This window comes from Salminus brasiliensis, chromosome 15, assembly GCF_030463535.1.
Source record: "Salminus brasiliensis chromosome 15, fSalBra1.hap2, whole genome shotgun sequence".
Taxonomy (NCBI): domain Eukaryota; kingdom Metazoa; phylum Chordata; class Actinopteri; order Characiformes; family Bryconidae; genus Salminus; species Salminus brasiliensis.
The window spans coordinates 4,943,871-4,969,980 of NC_132892.1; the positions used below are offsets into that span (position 1 = coordinate 4,943,871).

At 42.5% G+C, this 26,110-nt stretch overlaps 1 protein-coding gene across 1 annotated transcript; it reads right to left on the minus strand.

Moving 5' to 3' along the window:
* Nucleotides 1–1,157: 1,157 nt before the first annotated feature.
* On the minus strand, nt 1,158–24,954 carry gaa2 (alpha glucosidase 2). Its single transcript, XM_072656668.1, has 20 exons — nt 24,825–24,954; nt 20,038–20,685; nt 19,440–19,585; nt 17,696–17,861; nt 16,649–16,745; nt 15,464–15,583; nt 15,259–15,377; nt 13,236–13,367; nt 12,565–12,675; nt 11,523–11,636; nt 11,333–11,417; nt 9,987–10,104; nt 9,076–9,209; nt 8,797–8,948; nt 8,521–8,669; nt 7,242–7,383; nt 7,014–7,112; nt 5,592–5,756; nt 5,078–5,224; nt 1,158–4,930 (listed from the first exon to the last, which is right to left on the minus strand). Exons 2-20 carry the CDS (start codon nt 20,674–20,676, stop codon nt 4,868–4,870), a joined length of 2,898 nt encoding a protein of 965 aa, XP_072512769.1. The 5' UTR covers nt 20,677–20,685; nt 24,825–24,954; the 3' UTR covers nt 1,158–4,867.
* Between the last annotated feature and the right edge of the window lie 1,156 nt (nt 24,955–26,110).

Consider the following 26,110-nt stretch of genomic DNA (forward strand, 5'->3'; position numbering starts at 1 on the left):
CCATTGCTCTCTCCATGTGGGTAGATGGTGTTTTTTTTCCCCCTCATTACTCTTAAGCGATGTTTTTCCACCACTGTTGGGGGGAAAATAAAATGTAAAAATAAAATGTAAAAAATAAAAATAATAATTAAAAAAAAATAATAATAATAATTAAAAAAATCGATAATCACCCCCCACCCCCACAATTCGCATTAAAATAAAATGTAGTCTTCCATAAAAATTACTGAAGTTTATTACAAAATTAAACATTATCCATTACTATGCTTTTATTATGATGGATCCCACTGTCCATCGTAACCTGGACAAATTTTAAATATTCAGGACTAGTTCAATGATGGTAAATTTCAGAAAACTGGGTGAGTGGGTTTTACAGAGGATGAACAAATGTCTTCTTGATTATGTAAGAACATTAAGAAGAACCTACCTTCGGCGGTCTCTGCTCAGACGTCTTTAGTTTAAATCCATGTCTGCATTGATGAGCGGGTCTACTGAGGAACAGACAGAACCAATAGACCAAGGTCTTCAAAACACACCACTGCACTCCTTCCAAATCTTCAAACTGGGCAAGAATCTGTTTTCCATCTGTTTTGCTTTAGGAGGTCTGCATAGACTGAAACACAAACTACCCTACAGAGGAATGTTTGGGAGTGTGTGTTTTGCCTTTTTTTGACTAATACCATGATTACCATTATCAGAGCAGTTCAACACTATAGATGGTTTGGTAACTTTTAACAATAATGTTTAAATAGTTCTGACCAGGAGATGGACTTGTGGTGTATTTAGAAGGTTTCGGTATGCAGACAACATTCCACTGCTTGCACAGAACTGAAAAATGTAACCATTAAATTGTAAATGCTCCAGCCACGTGGGCCATCAGGTCACCATGCTAATTACTTTTTAACCTGTAACTAAATCGCCCAATATTTTAGTTAAACCCCTGAATTAAAGCTCTTAATTAAAGCTTTACTTCCATCACACCTTGATTGTTCCTACTGCAAGACTAGTAGCTCATGATTTTGCCTCGAAGGAAAACTCTGTAGGTTAGAGAAAGCTTCTTGTTGTGGATGGGTTGCTACATTCCTAACTATCAGAATTATAAAAGATAAGCAAACAAACAAATAAATAAGCAAACATCAATGCATGAGACTTAAAACCGGTTACGAAAAGCAAGGCAATATTTTATTGAACAAAATGCACTAAAGCCATCAGAACACACTGCACCAATTGATCAAAACACAAAGGCTAAAAACTGAAAGAAAAATCACTATGATGTAGTCATCACGCCAGCTATCGCCACATGCATCACTAATCTAAATGAGGCCAAAGCACCGAAAAGGTGTGTAATAAGCACGATCGTCCAAATTCAAATATATTAAAAACAACAACAACGTCATGGAAAGAGAAGTCAAACAACATCTTTGGGAAACACCATAAAGCCCTGTTCATCAGGACCTCCCCCATCACCTGCAACGCTCCCATCACTAGAAGGGTGAGGACAAGCACATGCCTCCTCCAATACATATGAAAAGTCAGCCACCGCCTCTTTTCAACTGCCACTGATGCAGCGCCACTAGGCATCCAACGCGCTCTGAGAAAAGCGTCGAATCCCTGGCTCTAATACTTCAGCTATCACACGTCTGTGCCGGCCAGCGTCACAATGGGAGTGATGAGGGGACTGAGCGCCATCTACCCATCCTGAGAGAGAGCACGGCCAACTATGCTCCATGGAGCTCCGGCTGCTGATGGCGAAGACTGAAGGGATCAGTCACAAATGCTGTGTTCTAGTCCTGGTCCAGATTTCGACATATGTAATTCCTGGTTACAGACAACATACAGGACCTCAGAGAGAACTTCTAATATGCACATACTAAACAAGGGTGGGAAATACCTGTTCAACTCACCAAGCACTTGCTTGGAACTCAATACTGGGTATGACCCAAACTAACGGCCTCCTGGCAGTACCACCAGTAGGTCGAAAAACACTAGTTACGGACGTCAAAAGACAAGGACAGGTCTCTCTGAAGCCAATCACTCTGATTGCTGTGCATTTAAATGGATTCACCAAGCGAAACTAAGAGCTATACACATTACTTCTGGGGCTCTCGAGTGGTGTAGTCGTCCAAGCATTGGCCCTACAATGGGAAGACTGCAGGAGTGAACTCAGGTGAACACCTGAACGTCATTAAAAGATCATCTACGGGCACCACTGCTTCGGTGCTGGACGGCAAACAGCTGCTTGGGAACGGAAGATGGGATGTGGCAGTATGTAGCTAGAAGAAACTTGGACATGCACTGAGGAAGCTGTTACTGTAGTCAGAATTCTTATAGGAATTTTCCATTAAATGATTTTCCACCTTAAATGATGCAGCAGACTCATAACTGCTCTGTCTTTTAAGGTGGAATGCGAGCTATAACCAGGTGGCTAATGTTAAGCAACAGAAGTTTAACATCCAAAACAGCAGGGGTATCAATTTGCCACAATATCTTAATAGAAATAAATCCAGACCAAGAAAAAATAAATAAATAAATGAGGTGGTAGTAACTTGCAGGCTTAACTGCAGTTAGGAACTGCAGGCTCCTGTATATTTCCTTGGACAAGGATGATCAGGCTGCGGGGTGTGTGACAGAACTCAGACTTTGAGAAGAGTTTCGTACAGTGCAGTAAGAGTCTCGTTGGATGTGTGGGAAATGGGTCTCAAAGCAGATACAGTTAATGATTGACTTAAAGGAGTGACGACATTTGGGCGTACCAAAGACCATAGTGTAAAGGAAGTAGCTGAATCTAGAGCGTACGGTATTTAGGCGTACGTCATATGGGTCTACCAGCAGTGGCAGAAATCCCACCTTCAGGAGCCAAAAGTTCTCACCTTAAACATGCAAGGTTTTTGTGTAAAGTGCTTATCTAAACTTTGAGAAGTGGTTTTGACCACGATCTACTTCAATAATCAAAGCACAAACATCTCAGAATGGTCAGAATCAGAAGTTTCTCCAAGGATCTCCAGACCTTCAGGTAACGAAATGTGTCAAAAATAGCTGAGAGAACTCCGCTAACCGCAAAACTACAGCTAACCACTACAAGTGTGGACGCAAATGATTGTTGGCTTTTACACACATTCTCTCCACAGTGAACATCCACGCAGGCTAACAGCTCCCCCTGGTGAAGAATTAGCATTATTCTATTATCACAACGTTTTTTGTTTGTTTGTTTTTTTACTTATCCCGATATTTGATAATATCAATCGATTCGTACAATAGCTGGGAAAAGGGGGGGGGGGGGGGGGGGTGTTATCCTATATTACCTGTGGCTTTTAGGTACATTCACAGTAATGGCGACTACATATTAAATCACAGTCCTGATGCATTATAAGGCACAACGTGTGATGAAGGGACACGGACCACATTGCAACTACGTTTTCCAGCAAATGCCCCTCAAGCATAGCCTCAGATTCACTGCACAGTGCTCAAATCTCGGATTGTCCCATTTGCTTTCATCAGGAAGTCCTTTTGGAACTGCCCTCGGCATCCATGGACCAACTGTACGCCACTGCTATTTACAAAGATCAAACGTGCGGCAGGCGTACCTCATCACTGTAGCATTGTCACGGTTTGCCTCATTAGTGCAATTAAGCTCAAGAAATACACTATATAAATACACACACACACACACACACTCTACTTGGACTCTATCCAGCTGCATGTTATGATGAGGACTTGCTGCGATTTTGGAGCGAGCTTCCTAAAAGCATGACAGCGAAAATATAAGCGAGAAGGCAGCTTCTATGTAAGCTGATCTAACGCTCTTGATTATTTCTCTCCCAATCATGGATCAGGGCAGCAAGAGATGCAGTAGAATGGAGTAGTCGTGTAGTCCCAGCATGTCCAGGAGGCTCAATTATCGCTCCCTCTTACACTTATTGCACAACTCCCTTCCCCTGAACGCCTGAAGAATCAAAAATTACCCACCGGACAAAGGTTTTCAGTGCCAAGTCCAAAACAAGAACAGAGTAGGTTACCAATCACGAACCGAACTGTCGACTAGGCGACTGGGTCAGGGCGTCCCCAAAACCGACATGCAGTGGTCAGTATTAGGGCAGCACAAATCCAGACTGTTCTCATGTTCCATGACATTTCTACAACAGTAGAACCCCATTCTTGGATACACAGTGCGCTCTATTAATATCAGTGGCTTCTGGTGAAACCAGGTGAAAATTCCTGTATTTTGTAATATCGCAATATGCAAGGTCCACCCCTCCGCCTCCCAAAATTGCTTAACGGAAGGACCCCAGGAGAACCAGTGACATGACATGACCAGAGTGGTGGGCACCTAAAGGCTCAATGATGCGATCCATGGAGGCCCCACCTCACAAGTTTTAGAACTTCTTATAGATCTGCTGCTAACGTCTTGGTGCCAGATACCACAGGATGCCTTCAGAGGTCTTGTAGAGTCCAGGCTGTGTCGATGGGTCAGGGCTGTTTCGGGGACACATAAGGGAACATAGAGTTAACGGCCACTAAATTCCATGATTGGTGCAGCCCTTTCCCCCCCCCCAACTAGACTCCCAAGAAACAATCAAACTGTTGGGGGGGTTAAACTGCTAAAATTGTCCAACTGTCCAACATAATGGACTTCTCCTCGATATTCTTGCACGTTAACCTGCAATCGGGCAGTAGTACCAGCAGCTTTTGGCTAGCATTCCAGCAGCGATGGAGATTATAATACAATCAACAGGTACAGATCAAGTCTTGAAGGTTGCGTCACTTTTTGAAGAAGTCCAGTGCGCACACACACACACACACACACACACACACACACACACACACACACATCACTCCTCATCCGTTAAGACTGCGCTGCCAGACAGTCTTACTATATCCAGCTGATGGTGAAGTTCTGACTAAGGTTCAGACCCAAGTCATTTACAGTCAACACCTACAGAGAGAGAGAGAGAGAGAGAGAGAGAGAGAGAGAGAGAGAGAGAGAGAGAGAGAGAACAAATATATTAGTATAGAAAACCATTCCAACATGTTTTAATCTTATGATCCACCCATTCCTCCAAATCTGTTCGGCTTCTGTAACCTGATTGACTGTGTAGCTGAAGGCAGCTTCTTGGGAGTTCACGGTAACAGAGGTGGGCGCCTTCTTCACCCCGTAAAAAGATACGGTCTCGACCGTGAGGTAAGTGGCCTCCTCGTGACTGTGCACCACCTCCGAGGTCAGGGTGTTCTGGGAAGGAGCGTGGTAAATTGCAATGAGGAAAAAAAACGGTAAAATACTTGACACACATCATGGACATAAGTAATGGGACACCTGCTAATTCACTGCTGTTTATCCTGATTCTGTTGGAGTAACTGTCTCTAATGTCCAGGGAAGACTTTCAACTATGATGATTTTGAAGCACTGCTGTAAGGATTTGATTGCATTCAGCAACAAGAGCGTTAGCAAGGTCAGAATGTTGGAGGATGGAGATTATCACCACTCCACCTCATTCCTGAATCCAGCACTGGGTGCAACTTTAGGGGTGTCCACAAACATTTGAACATATAGTGTGTGTATGTATGTGTGTATATATAGTTAAATGCATCTGTAGTACCAGTTTGAGTCTGAAGAGAATGTAGGCATACTGGTCATTCTCATAAGTGTCAAGGGTCTCCCCGTCGTCCCAGAAAAGGTCGCCCTCTGCCAGGCCTTCCTCGGTCAGACACGCCATCAAGTGCAGGGGCTGACCTGTGCTCACCCACAGAGTAGTGTTAGGTCTCTGAAACACACACACGGATACACATGGACACACAGTGATGGACAAGATGGTCACTAATCTGTGTTTAGGATCCCCCTACCCTGCTGTAGAAGCCATTCCCTTCATCCTGTTCAGCTTTTTTAACAGACTGTGTGAAGTTTTCTACATTTTTAACTGAATCCATTCTTCCTTCTTCTTTGCATGTAAATCCTCACCTTTCTTCTCCATACAGACATTTGCTCACTGCAGCCAGACAGTTCTGAATCAGGCTTGTTTAGATGTCTCTTTAAGAATGTCTGACGCTGACTGTTGTGGTGAGGATGCAGGAAAGGTTTGGATGGTATGGCTCTTCCATGAAGGTCATACTGGTGCAGGTCTGCTATACCTCATACCTCTCTGCAGTCTGCTAAAACCTCGTTAAGATCTTTTGCAGTTAAACAGACAGGGAGGTGGCAATCTTTACCAATCGTACATGCAGATCTCTTGGAAAGTTTTCCTGGCCTTGTAGACACCAACCTGACCTCCACTATTCCAGTTAACTTCCATTAACTTCCACTAACCATTATGTTGTTTAGTAGCCTTCCACAAACGAACTACATGGGAAAATAAGGGACATTTATGGCGTTCAGCGGCTCGTAGCCATCACTTGCTTAGCTCCAGTTCGTTCCACTGCCTGTTGCTTAGTAACAAGACACTCACAAAGCAATTTTGGCCACATTCAGCTCATGCAGGGAGCTACGATGTTTACAATAACTTACGAATGCATTGTGGGAGATGATAGGAGCATGGGTCCCCCCTTTTGAGCTCTGAGGGAGGTTTTCCTTGCCATTGTTGCCTTTAGCTTGCTTACCAGGGGTCTTCATGTTTTGTTGATCTCGTCTTATTACTGGATTCCGGCCAAGCTGCTTTGAATTATATTTAATTGATTCGAGGTGTTTTACTATATAGAGAGCCAATTAGGAGTCCAATATTTAGTTCAGAACTGGTGCAGGTTGTTTACAGACCTTGAATTCCAAACTAAATCCAATTGCATTAGACATCACGATGAACAGAACATGCCCATGCTCCACAATACATACTGCACATAGTTATTTCCCAGGAGTATACCACAAAAGAAAGTGTGTATTGTTCTGCAACAACCAAACGGTTTCCCAAACGTGGCATTTTAAAGCAACTTGTAGTCAAATCTCTCCCAAAGACCACTGGGGGACATTTATTTTGCTCACTGTTTCGCTTATAAACTTAAATGGCAACATAGCTACTCAGATGCACTTTTACCTGTGTAGGTATGATGGATCCCTCTCTGAGATGCAAGTTAATTTTGTCCAATGGAGCATGGAGCTTGATCTCTTCCCCTTTGCTGACCAACGAGTCACCCTGTGATACACACAGTAACATCCACACGATTAATCGATCTGAAAACGGGTCTAAATGAGACCTGCAGCATCAGCACATCAGTTTCTCTATTAAATGACAAATCTTAGAGCATGAAGAAACTCCTCTTACCGTGTGGAAGTCATACCAGAGGCCTTGGGGCAAATAGCCGACTACGTAATCCACACCAGGGTCCAAAACTGGAGTCACCAACAAGCTCTTCCCCCAAAGGAATTGTTTGTCTATGCTGTACGTCTTCTGATCTGTAGGGAACCTGAAATGGTGCACACGCAGGACATGATCACTTGAAAATCAACACTACAGCATATACACTGACCAGCCAGAACATTAATACCACCTCCTTTATACTCTCATTTTCCATTCTATCAGCTCAGCTGACCATAAAGCACAGGGTCACTGTGTAGATCTCTAATTCCAGACTGTATACCTCTGCTTTTTAAGCATACTTTCTTAGCCTCCTTTCACCCCGTTCTTCAGTGCTCAGGACCCCACTGGAGTGTTTAAACTGATGAACTTCTATTTAGCTGAAAGCATCCTGTGGGCAGCATCCCGTGACCACTGATGAAGGACCAGAGGATGACCAACACAAACTGTACAGCAACAGATACAGCTTCAGAGCTTCTGCCTCTGACTTTACATCTACAAGGTGGACCAGCTAGGTAGGAGTGTATAAGGAGTGTAGTAGACAGTGAGTGGACAGACATGGTGTTTAAACACTCCAGCAGCACTGCTGCATCTGATCCACTCGTACCACCAGCACAACACACACTACTAACACACTCGCCATCACCATGTCAGTCACTCTCACTGTAGTGCTGAGAATGACCCACCACCCCAATACTACAGTCTGCTCTGTGGTTTCCAGTCCTGTGGGGTCCTGACCAATGAAGAACAGGGTGAAAGACGGCTAACAGAGTATGCAGAGAAACAGATGGACTACAGTCTGTAATTACAGAACTACAAAGAGCTGATAGCTGACAGAATGGACTATGAGTGTAGAAAGAAGGAAGTGGTCTCTCAAAATGTCACACAGTAAAAGAATGGACCGCATTACTTCAACCATAAGCTGACTATGAAAACACCCAAGAAACAGGTCATGATTCCAAAAGACTTTTGCAGCTGACCTCAATTAAAAAGCCGTCTGGAGGTTTTATTTAGGTCATTTGGGACCATTTACAATGACCAGAGGTAGAATTGCAGGAGTAAAAGTGAGGCATTCAACCCCAATAGTTAAGCATGGTGGTGGTAACATCATGCTCTGGGGCTGCACAAAGTGGATGGTTTCTCACAGACTAATATATAATTACAGAATGACTGGGATTGTTTAAATATGATTATATTAATATGACTGTATTCGCAACTAAAAAGGTAGGGTAAATGAGTGTCTTACTCAAAAAACAGGGGTCTGGCAACAGTGTGTCCCCTGAGGTGCGCATGGTGAAAGAGCGTGTAGAGAAAAGGAAACAGGGAATAACGGAGGAGGAGCACGTCGGTCATCGCCTTACGAGCAGCAGGACTGAACACAGTGGGGTCCTGGGCCTGTGAGCAAACAGATGAATAACGTCATTATGATAATAATAATAATAATAATAATAATAATATCCAGAATATCTCAAGTCTGGTCATTAATCACCAGCAGTGAATAAACAATCAATCATGTTCATACCTGAGACTCTTTAGTGTTATGGTTTCTGGTGAAGGGGTAGAACGCTCCGAGCTGGGTCCAGCGCACACACAGCTCTTCAGAGGTGGTGTCAGAAAAGCCACAGATGTCTGCTCCCACCAGCGGAATGCCCAGAAGGTTAAAAGTCAGCATGCCTAGAAGGAAATAAGGTGCAGTAAGCAAAATCAGACAGTAGCGTCTGTGGTGTTGACTTGTCGAGCCGACCAGCACCGCGCAGGAGTGACTTAAGGGAGTTAGGTTTATGTGTCTTTGCATGGGTACCTGGAATGGACATGTATAAATCTTTCCACTGGCTCCTGTTGTCCCCTAGCCAGTGGCCGGAGTAGACACCTTGACTCGGAAACGTGGAGCGGGAAATCACAAATGGTCGCTTCTTCAGGATCTTCTTCAAGGCACTGAGACCAATAACACATGCACGATAAAAGTGTTAGCTTGCCAGTCCGATAAATTAGGAGTCTACCAAAACAATCTTTTAGATTCATGCTTTTAGAGTCCACAGATTATGTTAATTATGGTCTATCCCATGTCTTTCTTACATACTGTAATATCGTTATGCAACAAAAAGTGTAGGGATGCATCACAAATGCCTAGCACTGTGCTGCTAGAACACACAGGCTCCTCAAGAACTCCCAGGCTGTTTCTGCTAGGGTGGGGCGTTATCCTCTGCTGAATAGTATCGTTTGTTAAACTAGCTCAGCTACAGCTCCACTGCTGATGTGTTGACGATAAGTGTTGCCGATAAAAAACAGCGTCTGAGAGAGCGAAGTCGAGCGAGTGCCGTTGGGAGGAACAGAAAGCTGAAATGAGAGACCGGTTCTATTGTATGTGGACTCGTTGCCGGCTATCTAGGCTTAGATAAGTTAGCTAGTAGGATGAACAGTACAGCACAGGCCGTGCTGCAGCTAAAGCCTCATATTTGACAGTGCAGAGTCGAGTGAGGAGTGTTCTTCCAGGTGTGCTTGCCCTGTCTTTCAGTGGAACTCTGCATTGCTAAACCTGCATCTACAGTGGGCTTGTTATTTTCCCCACCTGTTTTCAGAGCCTGACATCAACACTCAGTGAGCACCAAGGCATAAAGCTAACCAGCATACAGACATACCTGATTACACAGCTCAAGTGTTTATGTCTTATATTACATCAGAAGAGCTGCACCGCCTGTGTCTATGTGCTACCTTGCTGAAGCCTTGGCTTCCATGAGTCCATACAAGCTGTGCACGTTGTAGTGAGAGGTGAGCTTCTGAGGTGCAGATGCGCAAACGGTCTTAGCCCTCAGACTGCCTCCTAGAACACCTAAATAAACAAATAAATAAAACACAATTAACAACCCAAACAAATAATAGTATCGACCGGATTAAAAGAATACACATGAGCGTAGGAAACGACACAGCTGTTTTTTAGGACGGTGCCGTTCAGTGGTAAACTAGCCTGCTTCTCTTTATTTGTGTGACATTTTAGCTAAAGAAAAATTAGGGTTGTGTTGATTGGTTCCCGAATGTTTTTATAGACGAGGGACAAACTTTCAGAATCTGAAGTGTATCGATTTTTTGAAGAGACGACAGGGTACCTACTAGCAACAGACGGGGCATTTAGGCCTTCTGCAACATCACTGCAGTGTAATCTATGTAATCTGAGAGTCATATACATGTAAAACCAGAGGTCCATATGAGCTGCCACTGATGCCCTTGACACTATAGAAACAGATATTTCCACTCAATAAGTGTGGCAGTGGACAGAGGAGTCGCTGTTTCGCTTGCCTATTCGAGCTAGGAGCCAGTTCTTAGCAGCTTTAAAAGTGAAAGAGAGGACACTAGCCTCCTGGCTCAGTAGCGAAAGCCAGGACCCTAGCTTCCAGTCCACAAAGTGAGAGCCATCACTGAGACTCACTTAGGGATTCACCTGGCTCTCTGCATATGTCTCTCTGAAGTATGCATGGTCCTCCAGTCATGTGACTGCGAGTCTCCTGAATGCAGAGCAAAAATCAAAGTATGCACCCATTGTTTTGACCACTGGACACCGCAGCTTTGCTATCGTTTACCTAGTGACCTTTTCATTATCTCAATAAATACAAGTGCACAAGTTATATACTGTTATATAAGGAGCGAAAGTTTTATGGTATCATATGTTTGTAAGACTACAGGCGAGGCAAGCACTCCAACCCAACTGTTAAGCATGGTGGTGGTAGCATCAGGTTCATGTCACAACACACATTACAACACGCACAGGGCAACAAAGACTACCAACTAGAAGAAGGGTTACACCTGGTGTATAAGGAGGGTTCTCTGAGCGACTGCTAAGGCAGCCATCAACAGACCCATCAAAGAAGTTATACCGCTGGTAAACCCACTCGCTACTGTCGACAAACTTGCCATCATGCAAGATTAACCCACTGCTATAAACTAACGCGCAGTTGCGGTCAGCAGAGGTGAGCTCTCAAATACCAGCTCGCCCCTCCCTGCCAATGGTGATGGTAGCAGGCTCACGTCACAACTCGAAAGACTACCAACTAGAAGGGTTATACCTGGTGTATAAGGAGGGTTTTCCAAGTCATCGTTGGGGCAGCCATCAACAGACCCGTCAAAGAAGTTAGATGGTTCGTTCATGTCCTAGGATGAGACGCAGACAGGGAAAAAAGATGAAAGGTTATACAGAGGAAAATACATGAAAGTAATAGCGATTGAAGGGTCTTGAATTTTGGTGTATTCGCTCACAATCCACAACCCGTCAAAAGGAACTTTTTCATGGAACGTCTTCAGATTTTGGTACCACCACTCGTGTGTGTCTGGGTTGGAGAAGTCTGGAAACGCTGTGAGGCCGGGCCAGACCTGAGGAACAATCAATCAATCAGTCAATTAACGAATTAAAGTCCTTTCAGAAAGTACCTACAAAGTGCACTTGGTCCTCAAAAGATTCTGGACCAGGGTTACAGCAGGCTAAACCAACAGTGGAAGTCTTGGGTGATTTTGATGTTTGAAAAATTTGACTAATTTCATGTACCATATATTTTGTACTGTAGACTGCTTTACTTCTCCATAATCTACTAATCAGGGCATTACGTTCGTCTCATCATTTGATTCCTCCACCCCCTCCCAATCACAGACGGTAGACGAGACCTTTCTACTGTATAGAGCTGTTTGAAAGACTGCTGCCTTTTCTGGACATCTCTCCCTGAGACAAACACGGTAGAATCCTAATCAGTCTATGCCACCTTGCAGCTGGGCTGGCTTCGTGTTTATCAGGGTGTCCCAAACGGCACACTTCTACACTTTACTCACTACACTAGCACTCTTTTGTGCTCCATTTAGTATGCACTGTTTAGTGTTAGCGAGCAGGTTTTGTGCTTGTTGCAAGAGGCATGTAGGGGAACTACTATTCATACGACACCAAATTCATACACACATGTTAAAAGACAGCTGTAGGTAGCTTTAAACACAATGCTGAGAAATCAGTCCAGCATCAAGGTTGAGATTAATATGCAATAACACAAAACAAATGAATGGTATGACTATCTAGTCTAGACTAGAACTCTGCCTCCCAAAATGATGTTCTTTTCACACGTAGGACCTCAAGTAGGTCTAAAAATAACAGCAATCAATCATCTAATCAATATTCTTAACGGATATTAAAAATGTTCACCAAACCTACAAATGATAGAATATTAATATTAAAGTAAAAAATTAATTTGATTAAATGTGTGTATATATATATATATATATATATATAGAGAGAGAGAGAGAGAGAGAAACAGTGCACCTTGCCAATAAGCGTGTCTCCACTGGAGTTGTTGATGAAGACACCCTGTTTTATCCCCTCGTCAAAAGGCAAATAGGAACCTGATGGCTGAGTGCTGCTTATGCCTGGATCCTTACACAGAAGAGAGAGTAGAGTAAACATATTTATATACACAAGGCACTAGGAGGGGAGAAAAGCAGACCGCTAGACAGACTGGACAGTTACAGAGGATACTTAGAGCTTCTGCTTAAATGCTTTACCCCTTAATCAGTAACTAATCCTTATGCAATACTCTCATTTGTCTCATAGCAGTTTATGCAGATTTTGCATATGAAATCCCACAGGGTTCTATTTTAGGACCTATGGAACTGATGTAAATCCTTACAGTCAAGCAGTTATAAAAGTGAAGCAGCATGGGATCCAGCAGGGGTGGGCATCAGGAGGCCACTAAACTTTTTTAGTAATTAACAGGTGAATTGAGTCAGGTGTGCTTCAGCAGGAAAAGCTCAAAAGTGTGCAGAACTCTGGCCCTCCAGAATTGAAATTGCTGACCCACGTTTTGGGCAATTTATAAATCTGATGGCTCTTTAGTAACTTCTAACAGTAAGAGGAAGAGAGAGGAAGCGAGGACATAAACACTGGTACTGTATTGGTCAGTGTCTTCTATAAGAATGCTGCTAAGGTGCATTTACCAGAATCATGACGTAACGCTGGTTGTGTATGTGAAGGTCTTTCACGAGGTCAGGCAGGGTTGCAAAATGTACAGGGTCATGGGTGAAGTCCAGGGCATGGTCCATGTAGTCGATGTCATTCCACTGCACATCCTGAAACAGAGCAAAACACAGGAACAATTATTTAAAGAAATATTTAAACACATAATTCAAATGAATAGTAAATATATATATATATATATATATATATATATATAGAAAACCAAGAAAAATGAACAAAGTAGTTAGAGATAGTAGTTAAGATACAGTGCAGAGTCATTCTACGAAATGGGTAGCAAATCTCTGAGGAGATGCATTAAGCACAGAAAATGTGATATTAGATTTGCATAGCTTAAAGCTATCAATTCAAGTGATCTTGTTTAAGAGGAACATTGTATTTGAATCATTTTTCATTCATACATGACAATTTTGTCATCTGCATTGACATTTACAGCACACGACAAGCTAAGATAATTTATAACACTGTACATTTATAAGGAAATGCTTTAACACTGCGTTTTTATTGCACCAAGATGAAGATTGCATCCATAAACAGAAACTTGACCATCATCCAGTCACATTTTATTGTAAATAAGCCGTCCATGCCTGCATTAAAAGGATATTATTGATAAGGATTTTAATGCCTGAGGTGGGAAAGTATGTGTTGAGTATATCTTTCACCTTGTGGATAAAGAAAATGGAATTTTGAAAAAAAAAAACTATTAATAATGTTACCCCATTTTTCTCCCCAATTTGGAAGACCTAGTCCTCGTTCATGTGAACATTAGGAGAGTAAAGACAAGCAACTCTAGGTAGCAAGCGCACCAGGATTCGAACCAGCGATCCTCTGATCATAGTGACAGCGCCTTAGTCCGCTGGACTGCTTGGGGCCCCAAGGCACTGTTTTTATGTTCTTTTTTTTGGCACAAAAAGACTGAATTATAAACAGTCTATGAACTCATGTTCTGAAATTTGAACAAACATACTACACAGATTTACTGTCACACAAAAACCTTGCATCTCCAAAATAGTAAATAGGAAAAATTAAGAAATATATATATATATATATATATATATAAAAAAATTATAAATACACACATACACAATGACTAATTCAGCGTTTCATCACACAGTCCTTTACATGGCAAAGATAGTACAATAAGAGTCATAAGAAATAGAAACAAAGCAACGGACCCCCTTTCTTAAGCAGGTATTTACTGTAGTAGAGTTACTGTTTAACATGTATATGGCAATGCAGAGTCTGTGAACTGCCATCACCTAGATAAGACTTAACTGTATTAGGCCAATAGTTTCCTCTTATCTCTCCTACAACCATATTCCTCAGTTTACTACTGAAGATAAACAATGGTCTTCTTGGTGCAGTAAAAACACTGCATTAAAGCATTACTGCACATGAGATACAGTCACCTACTTAGCATGCTGTCGAGTCATGCAAAAGGCCGACGCACAACAACAGGGTGAGCTACTGCCTGCCTCAGTATGAAGTATATATACTTGGATTTGTAACATTAGTGGAACCCTGTAGTGTAGATTTTCCACCCATCCAAGACAAGACAAGCATATACACCATTAGCGTTGGACATGGATGGAATTTGGCCTCCGCCTTTAACCCATCGTGCAGTGAACACAAGCAGTGACTGTGAGCACACATGCCCGGAGTGGTGGGTAGCCATTGCTGCGGCTCCTGGGGAGCAGGCAGGCTGAAAGGCCTTGCTCAAGTCCATAGCCAGGAGCTCTAACCGCAGAGCCACCACTGCCTCATTTTTTTGGCCAGGCAACCAGCTTTTAAGCATCCACATGTTTTTGCGCTGTGCTGGGTGTACAGTAGATAGAACCACTGTTGGTAACTTTTTTTGTAGTATTAGAGTTTCTGGACAAAATAAACATAGCCCAGATCAAATGCTTTATTAAGATAATGTCTCATCACTAGGGAAACTTTAGTGTTCAGTATGTAGTATCCCGACACACCCCTTAGTATCAGTACCTGAGGGATCCCATAGTTCCTCATTGTCCTCACAACGTCCCAGGTGTTGTTGCTGGAGTCGTAGCCCCACCGACACAGGTGATAACCCAATGCCCAGTACACAGGCATAGCAGGCTTTCCTAGTTTGGGAGATGAAGATAAGAACATAAGAATAAACCCAGTCTGGCTACCGACACACTGAAACACTGAAAATATAAACACTGACCTACAACCTCCAGATACTCCCCGATCACAGAACTGGGATCAGGGCCGACAAAGACATACAGGTCCAGTATTCCCCCGATTGTGCGCCACGTGAGGGCAGGGGCCGGCTGCAGAACAACATCTGGGGAAAGCATTTAAGAAAATATATGAATGCAATGATAATAATAATGGTAGTTTGCAATAGTGTGCTTTGAAATCACCCTTTACCGCTCAGGGGTTATAGACCACAATGCGATTCATAGCCTTATAGCACCCCCTTGAGTACTGACAGGGATTTATTACCTACTGAGCAGGTTTTTATGTATGTACAACGTACAGTTTGACTTGCAGGATTCGAACTTAGGCAGAAAAAACAATAAGATAAAAAATCTAACCAATCCCAAAAGGTAGTGTTAACTAAGCAGTAAGTAAAAAAGCCAGGGGGATTTAAACGCCTCCAGCTGATGTTTTGCTTTACACTTGGTTAACAGAGCATGCCATTCTGTTAGCCACAAAACTCTGGACACACTGTGGTTGTGCACATCCTGGCAAATATGATCCATGTACTACTAGTGGTGCCTTGAGAAGCAGAAAGGACAGCAAACGAGTCTTAAAACTCACAAGAAAGCAGATAAACAGGATTACGTATGTAATTTGGGAGCATGTGAAGCGGTCCATATGCCAAAAGCTCCCCAACCGCACAACTTGGTCACATATGGTTACAGGCAGCATTTCTTTAATTTCCTGCCGGTCATTTTACTGCAGCTTTTATGGCCATATGGAATAAACAGCGTTCCTGATAATGGTGAGCATGCATGAGCTCTGTGAGTGTTCCGCTTTTTCTTATAGAACCTAGTAGACTATACACCGCTTGTTCTGTTTGGGACACTGTTCTGTTTTGATCCGGGAGACTACAGTGACAACAACAATGCAATAAAACTACTGAAGATAGTAAAAGTCCAGAGGGCACAGTCTCAACAGACCCTGCTTCACTGTACTAAAGGTTTGGAAAATGAGGAAACCCCAGGAACACTGTACCAATCGTTAAGCATGGTGGTGGTAGCGCTGTGCTCTGGGGCTGCCAGTGGAACTGGTACATTGTCCAATGGAGAGCATTTAACCATCAGCTTCGGCTGTTCCAACAAGGCGATGATGCCAAAGAGGGCATCACTTAAGGTACTTAATAGGCATGTATCTGTTCACTCACCCATCGCATTGCTGTTGAGTAAGAAAGACCCATGCGCCAGTCCATTAGACTCCATGAGAAGATAAAATGGATGGACTCCATAAAGGTTGGTGAGCTCCTATAGGATGGAAATGGCAGAAAGGTGAAACATCTCCTCATTTTCAATCCTGCAGGATCCCAAAACCAAAGCAAGTCATACGTATGAGTTTTATCTGTATAATATGATGGTATGCAAAGGTTTGGACACCCCTGGTGAAAATGTCTTGTTAAGCAAGTTAAAAGATGCCTGCATTGTACATGTATATAATTTCTGCTGCATTAAAGATTTAAGATTAGCCCACTTTTGTATTTCTACCTTTTACAGTTTCAAAATAACAAAAAAAATCTTGCGAAAGGTGTTAAATTCTTGGTTCACTGTATCCAAGATTAGAGTAAAGTAAACAATATTGGGCAAATATGATCTGCGATGGCGACGCTGAAACAATATATTGTGCAGCCCTAGTCTGAAGAGGAAATTTGAACACTGACGATGACTGAACAAGCCATAGCCCGAACAAGCTGATTCAAATCTGGGACCGTGGTAGAACTTACTGAAGACCTCAAATCTCTTGGGTGCCCAACAAATTTTATCAGATTTTCTGGCTATTTTCTCCCCAGTTTGCACTGCCAACTATCCAACCCGCACGTAATCTCCCCCCGCATCACACACACAATGCCACCGACACCAGTGAGGGTGGGCAGGCACAAGCTCCCTCCGACATGTGTGAAGTCAAGTCACTCAACCAATGCGCCTGGAGGGAGGCGCCGCATACCCGGCACCGCAATCTACCCACCCTGGAGAGAGCAAGGCCAACTAATTACCAATTAAACACCAATTAAAAATATTATAAAAAGTATGTTTTAATCTTTCACTTCAGAACTTCTGAAGATCAGTTCATCTTCTACCACGTAGCTATTCACAACTACAGATTGTGCCTGGGGTGCCCAAACTTCTGCATGTACATAACACGTGTTCACTAACGGTAACGGAGTAGTTTGTCATGTTTGACGATGATGTTTGGAGATTACCACAGGTGCTGCATCCCGAGCCCACATGGTTAGGGTGTTCCACTGCACGTCATGCAGAAAGTTGGAGCGATGCTCACCCAGCCCATAAACGAATTCTGACGCTAACGACGTGGACATCTGCAGAAACTGATCCGCGTAGAAGAGTGGAGCCACTGTTGTGTTCAACCTGTAAACGAACCACAGAAACAAGTAATGCATTTTACAAAGTCCAGAACAACGTGAGGTTCTTTCCAGAACGTTCCAATTTCATCTCAAAGATCGAGGCATAATGAGTCTGATACTTTTTAGAGATTTTAGGATAATAGTGCTAACAAACAATGGACTTTGACAGTCGCCAATTTAATCTCTAATCACACCCCAAAAACATTCACTCTCTTAACCTGCTTGAAACTCATCCAAATCGTCAGACAAATCGATGTGGTTTACAATAAGCAATAAACTTTCCCACAGACTTGAACAGATGGCAGAACTGAGTAACAGCTTATTGTTTAGTGTCAATATTTGAAGGTCTAATATAATGTTTTCAATTTTCTACATCATTTTGTTTTCCTTTATGTACATGTTGATGAGATTGCTGACAGTCTAAGTCCAGTGTTTGTTAGCAGCATTAGCCTAGCATCTCACACTATAAACTAAAGAAGCAACATGAGGCATCAAACAGCTCTTGATTGATCGACTTGATTGCATCTGGGGTAAATAACCAATCAAATGAATTTGATTTTTTGCCAACACTATTCCTTTAAGGCTATTTTACCCCATTCTTCCCTAGGGGCAGTGGTGGCTCAGCGGTTAGAGCTCCGGGCTGTCGATAACAGGATTGTGGGTTCGATTCCCGGGCTCGGCAAGCTGCCACTGTTGGGCCCTTGAGCAAGGCCCTTTACCCTCTCTGCTCCCCGAGCGCTGGAGTTGCCTGCCCACCGCTCTGGGTGTGTGTGTGTACTCACTGCCCCTAACACATTTTTACCTTTATTTGTGTCTTTATTGTAGAACTGGCATCCTTAACAACTAGCCACAGGAAGGTACATTTTCAGTCCAGAATATCTGCCTCTGTAATATCTGTAACATCAGCGTTTCAATTGCCAACAAAATTAATTGGCTTTAGTTAAAAATAAATAAATCAATTAATAAATAAATGTAAAAAAATGTTTAAATCTTTTTTTTTTATTCTAAAACCAAAAGTTGAGTTTCAGCAGCTTGTTTAAAGGCCAGACACTAAAGTTTAGTATTATTTTATTTATTTATTTATTTATTTATTTATTTTTACACAGAGACGTGTACTCGAACGTAAAATTACTGCAGAAGCACTTTCTGTTCCTAAACTGGTGTTTTTTCACTGCTCTGAAATGTAAATTTCAAACACCAGTTAAAAGCTGTTTGGTGAAACGTCACAAGATTATGCTTCCCTATCTGCACGAGTTTTTGCATTGTGGCAATTTGTATTTTCTCAGCTCTGAAACGTTTAAAATGTGCAGTTCCTCAATTGGTAAATGCTGTTCTTTCAAGCTTATTAGCTCTTATTTGGGATCAGATGTAAAAAAAAAAAAAAAAAAAAAAAAAAAAAAAGGACAACCTATAAAAAGTGAAACACTATAAAAAAAGCAGTCTATCCAGCATTTAAATCAGAGTTGGTATCGGTACAATTTATTTCCGTTTAAAGCATAGTGCATGTGTGAAAGGGGCTTCCGAAAAACATAATGCAACCCAATATTTAAGCCACACTGACCACCCTCATCGTCACACTTACAGCACAGCCCCGTTTTGTGTTCTCTTGACGACAAGACCAAAGGGTTGTTTGGTGACCTCCACAGTGTACAGGGGGTTTGGAGCCCTTTTTTTCACCACTGGCACGTCTATGGGAACCTCATATCTCTGCTTTGCGGGATCTGTTACCTGCAAAACAGAAATAAAACATACAAACAAACATCAGTGAGTTGGCATGGGGACAAAACATTACTTTTTGACATACACTATATGGTCAAAAGTAATGGGACACCTGCTTATTGATGATTTGTCCTAGTAGTCCCACCACCCCAACTCCGCCCAAAAGTAGTTTAACATAGTTTAATACTGGGGGACTTTAACCCTCTCTAACCCACGCGAGTCCTATTCTATTAACAGTACTCCTCTACAGGGACTCTACATCTGTGTCAGCAACTTAAAGTAGCTGAATGCATTCATTAGAAGGGGTGTCCACAAACATTTGGACATATAGTGTCATTTAAATCTGGCAGTTGTTCTTCACATTGTGTCTCAAATCTATGAAATGCTCCAAACTCACTTGGCATAAAATCTTCTTCATTAAAAATGAACGTGGCTAAATAACGACCAGCAAAAATACTCACTCTGATGCGTAGCCTGCTGTCAGACTCGTACAGCACATCCAGCTGCAGCGTCTCTATATCGTTAGGATAGTACGTCTTCTGCCCACGCATCAGCTTCCCCCTGTAGCCCATCTCAGTCTCGTTATAAGTGACCAACTCATAAGATGGAAAGTCAGGTGGATAAAAGCACCATGGCACTCCCGCGTTTGGCCCTGGTGACTCTGCCTCCGCAACTTGCATGAAGCAGCAGTTCCTCTTGTGGCACATCTCCTCAGTCACCACAACACCTCTCTCTGGGTAGCAGTCAAACCTCCAGGCTTCTGGCATGAGGGTGCAGGATTCTGGCTGAGCCCCACCAACTTGCCCCCTGCTCTGGCCTGGAGGAGCCACAGGCGGAGGCGGTTTGTGGATTCCTGTGGAAGGCGGACCATGCAGCCAAAACACAGTGCCCAGCAGCCAGACCCCGAGGACGACCAGGATAAGCCCTCCCAAGGTCATCAGAGCAACAGTGGAGGAGCACTGCGATCTCCGTTCCAGCAGGGGGCGCTCTGGGTCCTCTGCCTTCACCTCAGCATCCCCTGAATCTTCAGGTGGAGGGTCCAGCAAAGCGGCACCAGAAAAGTGCACCTCCTCTGGGTTCAGCCTCTTGTAGGATACCATGGTAGCTGGCTAAGGACAGGAGGGAACAGAATAACAGGGTTAAACTGATGCTGAACACACTGACATTTCGGAATTAACCATTGTTTGTTGGTGCGATTCACAATCTAATCAGTAGGTGGCAGCGATGCTCTACCAGGTAAACCAGTACCAGGTGAAGAAAAGCTCCATAGAGACCCCCTTAGACTACGTTCACAGATTCAGTGCTAGGTCTAAATCCAATTTTCTCACCAAATCTTTTTAATGTGACTCGCACCTGCAAAAGCTTCATGTGAAGCATCACAGGCGCTGTCAAGGAGTTGCAGTGTCTGACAGTTGGCCTCATCACCCAGAATGCATTCGAGCTTGCTGTAAAAAGTTCCGACATGGCCATCTGTTAGCCTTTCATTTTTTGGACGCTGCAGTAGCGCCCTCTTGTGGCCGCATTTGTCCATTTCTTTTAAAATTTCGTAAAATATGAAGCGGTTGTCGCGATATAAACAGAGACACCCCCCCCACAAACATATGAGGTCTGTTCCCTACCTATGCCTTTTTTTTCTGGCTGTTCTTTCTTTCTTCCTTCCTTCCTGGCTGTTCTTTCTTTCTTTTTCTTTCTGGCTGTTCTTTCTTTCTTTCTTTCTTTTTCTTCCTGGCTGTTCCTTCTTTCTTTTTCATCCTGGCTGTTCTTTCTTTCTTTCTTTCTGGCTGTTCTTTCTTTCTTTCTTTCTCTTCCTGGCTGTTCTTTCTTTCTTTCTTTCTTTCTTTCTCTTCCTGGCTGTTCTTTCTTTCTTTCTTTCTCTTCCTGGCTGTTCTTTCTTTCTTTTTCATCCTGGCTGTTCTTTCTTTCTTTCTTTCTTTCTCTTCCTGGCTGTTCTTTCTTTCTTTTTCTTCCTGGCTGTTCTTTCTTTCTTTCTTTCTTTCTCTCTCTTTCTGGCTGTTCTTTCTTTCTTTCTTTCTCTTCCTGGCTGTTCTTTCTTTCTTTTTCTTTCTGGCTGTTCTTTCTTTCTTTCTTTCTTTTTCTTCCTGGCTGTTCCTTCTTTCTTTTTCATCCTGGCTGTTCTTTCTTTCTTTCTTTCTGGCTGTTCTTTCTTTCTTTCTTTCTCTTCCTGGCTGTTCTTTCTTTCTTTCTTTCTTTCTTTCTCTTCCTGGCTGTTCTTTCTTTCTTTCTTTCTCTTCCTGGCTGTTCTTTCTTTCTTTTTCATCCTGGCTGTTCTTTCTTTCTTTCTTTCTTTCTTTCTCTTCCTGGCTGTTCTTTCTTTCTTTTTCTTCCTGGCTGTTCTTTCTTTCTTTCTTTCTTTCTCTCTCTTTCTGGCTGTTCTTTCTTTCTTTCTTTCTCTTCCTGGCTGTTCTTTCTTTCTTTTTCTTCCTGGCTGTTCTTTCTTTCTCTTCCTGGCTGTTCTTTCTTTCTTTCTTTCTTTCTCTTCCTGGCTGTTCTTTCTTTCTTTCTCTTCCTGGCTGTTCTTTCTTTCTTTTTCTTTCTGGCTGTTCTTTCTTTCTTTTTCTTTCTGGCTGTTCTTTCTTTCTTTTTCTTTCTGGCTGTTCTTTCTTTCTTTTTTCCTGGCTGGCTGTTCTTTCTTTCTTTTTTCCTGGCTGGCTGTTCTTTTTTTCCTCTCTTTCTTTCTTCCTGGCTGGCCGCCTGTCTGTTCCTTCTTCCTGGCTGGCTGTTCTTTCTTTTTTCTGGCTGGCTGTTCTTTCTTTCTCTCTTTCTTTCTTTCTGGCCGGCTGGCTGTCCTTTCTTTCTTTTTGGCCGGCTGTTCTTTCTTTCTTTCTGGCCGGCTGGCTGTCCTTTCTTTCTTTTTGGCCGGCTGTTCTTTCTTTCTTTCTGGATGGCTGGCAAACTACCTAACCGCAGCTATCCGAAGTGAATCCAGTAGCAATACTACTGGCAAACTAGCTAATGCCAGCAAACTACCAAACCAAAGCCATCCAAACCATGCTCAGATGCTCCCGCCATTTAATTGAATTAGCCCCTGTGGCTACACTCACTTCACATGGAATGAAGCCTGCCGGCAAACCAGCTAACTGGCTACCCAAACTATTATGGTTATAATTTAATAGTATAAAGATTACGACAGAGGCTCAGAAGATACATTGGTCCAAATGGGTTATGAAGAAAGTGTTTTGAGAACCTGTCATCCTACCCAGTCCAGTGTCTAGTGCAGGTTTCCCTGCTCAAAGCAAGCCTGATTCAACTCCGAGAACGCAGATAAATGGCCAAACTGTTCCAGGCACATGACTGCAAATAGAGCACAGAGAATGTGAATGTACCTCCAAACCTCCTTCATGGTACACAACCAGACATAAGGGTTGTTTTCTACGGTTCAGGCTATATTTACATTACGCTACCTTTCGGACAAACATTTAATTTATAATAATTTATAGTAATTTTGTCCTGGTTGTGTTTCAAATCTGAAACCTGTAGGATTAGTGCAACTGAGACTTCTTATTATTCTCATTAGTCTCTTGCCTAGACAGCCTTTGCAATGCCTGTACTTCCCAAACAATATTTCTTGATGCATTCTGATAAATCTGGTGTTGTTTCAGTTGGCTCAGACATGAAATAGCAATGCTCCAACATAAGCTATAGATTTGGTACCTTGGCCAATCTACTTCGGGCAAACAGCTCACAAACGTACACTGAGCGGAGAAACACTCAAACATGAATCTTCGTCTGAGAACCTAAAGCTTATCTGCAGAGCGAAGTAGAGGAGGCTTGTGCAATCCAGGCTATGCAAGTACAAATTACACTGGTTGAGTAAAGATCCAATACCTAGCCCAAACAACATATGCTTGAAATCTTACGGATGTAGGATATTATTGCCTCAAGCAACCCAAAGACTGTTACGGAGAATAGGCAGATACATACAGCAGAGCTGATGCTGTCCAAAAGCCATAAAGTCATAAAGCCATAAAACATTTAAGCAAAATTGAAGTATATTTCTGTTATGTCCAACTTTAGAGCGAAAAAACAAATTTGGGAAAATTTATTTGTATAGCTTTTTACAACTGTTGTCGTCACAAAGCAGCTTTACATAATTACTACTTAATAAAGAACAGAGACAGAGAAGAAAGAAGAAATAACATGAAGGATCAAAGACAACGGCAACAGTGGCAAGGAATAAAACTCCCTCAGAGCTGGAGGAAGAAACCTTGGGAGGAACCAAGGCTCACAAGGGGGACCCGACCTGACCCGTCCTCCTCTGATCACAACTATTTAAACATCAATGATAAAAATGACCAAATCAGATCAAACAGAAAGTTAATAGTGGTGATATTAATAGTGTCAGACAGGCACGAGTCCATCTAGGTTTCAGCACGGCCACCAAACAGGCAGCAGCAGCGGCAGGCGGGTGAGCCATGGGTGGTGGCGGGTTTGGGGTGACCCGCTGGCCGGACCGGTATCTAGGTGGCAGCTGGTTAGATGCAGATTTGTGGACACCAGAAGAGATTTGAGCCTTTTTAGGATCTCAGGCCTTAATCAGATTGTTGGCAATATGGTTCACAACTGCATCGTGATGATGTCATCATGACAACATAGCTATACTAACCTGACCTAATAACCCTCACCAACTGCATGATTCATTAAAGACAGTGTAATTAGTGATTACATTATGATTAGTGATTCAATTAGATAAGTAAATGGATGAAGGGCAGCAGATTGAGTAGTAGTTTGTAAGAATTACATTAGTAGCTGCCATGATAAATATCTTTCTTTCTTTCTTTCTTTCTATATGCAGCTATAAAACACCTTTAACGTTTCCAAGAAGCCTTACCCACTTTATAAATCCATGTAAACCGTTTAGTAACTAGCTAGGTTAGCTAAATGTTAAGGCTAACTTACCTTACCTAGGCTAGCTAGCTAATATGAACTAGCGCTAAAGTGACAGACTGGGTCAAACACGCCCACAACTTCTTGAACTGGACCTTAACTGGAAAATAACGTGTATAAATATATAGCTATATATGTGTATATATTTTTAAGATGAATGGTTTGCCATGTTAAAGTACATGACTTATATTAGAGACAGCTAAAGTTGAAGTCGGTGAAAGGCGCAGTTCGGGTAGCTAGCTAGCATAGCTAGCGCTAGCTATAGCTAGCTAACGTGGGCATAACAGTAGCTAGCTCCAGCACTCAGAAACTCCAACTCCCGTGATTTAAATATAGCACAAACCTGCCCTCTCGTATCTTCAGACTGAAGACGACAGTACGGTGCAGGAGGTAAACATGCCAGTCTCCGGCCTCTCCCCCCAAACACTGCCTGCTCCTGTCATGTTGTCCGTGGAGCGTTCAACACCGCCATATTGCCTACTGCGCATGCGCCCGTGTCCCAAATCTCTCCCTGCTCCCTATGTAGCTAGTGCACTACGGAAGTTTGGGGGGGGGGGGAGGAAACGGCTTTAACGCTAATATTAAGTTCAGGTATTCGTCCACTAAAAGGATGCTGTTTGGGATTCAGCCGTGGAGTTCACGTAGCTATGTACGTGAACGCACCCCGTGTAGTTTACTTGCCAGCACCAGGAAGCACACTTCCACACTTCCACACTTCCATCTAGGGGGCTGGAGCTCGTTCAAAGGGCGCATATCCAACATTTTACGGCTGTTTTGGCGTGACAAAAGCGTCCTGCATGGTCAACTATACCTATTTAACTTCGATTTGTGCCGTAGAATTTAACACGTTGATGTTTTTGGGCCGTTTCTGGACCTTTAAGAATATTTAAATGACCCTCTTCTGTGCTGTGTCCCATTCAGAGAGCAGTCCGGGCCGTACTTACATAAGCTATACCCTTTCTAACTGAGTGGGCCGAGCTAAGCCACTACAAGCTAATTATTATTATTATTATTTTTTAATTATTATTATTATTATTATTATTATTACTATTATATGAATTATAAGACAATACATACTGCATATACATAAATCATAAAAAACAAAAAAACAATTATATTAAATTACTTAAGGGGTATGAACATATGATTCATACCGTTTGAAGAATTGTATATATTTTGGATTATTTATGAGTTTAAGAGAACTGAAAATATATTTAGTTTTAACCCAAAAAATATGAAACTTGGGAGCAGTTTTGCTTAGATTACACTTATGTGTGTCCTCACATTTATGAAAGAAGAACCAAATGAATGACAAGGGTCTATATCGCTGCTGTCCAATGAAAAGCATGTATCTCCATTTTGCTCTGTATTTAGTTTTCTCCATAGTTTGAGCCCTGTAGCTGCTTCTGTACACCGTGTCAGTAATTCTGGATAAATGGACCAATAGAAATGCCCTAAAATAGCTTGTATTTTACATTGACTTCCATCCAAAGTTAAAAGCATTGTTGCCTTCTCCTGTAAAGTCACCATTTTGGAGATACATGGTTTTATTAGACAGATATACTCATCATCTGTTCATTTTTTTTGTCTGCCTGTCTGATTCTTAATTTCTTATGCAAGCACAATAAT

Coding starts and splice junctions, on each gene's coding strand:
- gaa2 (XM_072656668.1), bottom strand. CDS start 20,676: ATGGTATCCTACAAGAGGCTGAACCCAGAGGAGGTGCACTTTTCTGGT. Junction 17,862..19,439: donor ACACAAAACGGGGCTGTGCT/GTAAGTGTGACG, acceptor GTTCGTTTACAG/GTTGAACACAACAGTGGCTC. Junction 7,384..8,520: donor GCCAGACCCCTGTTTTTTGA/GTAAGACACTCA, acceptor GCACCATTTCAG/GTTCCCTACAGATCAGAAGA.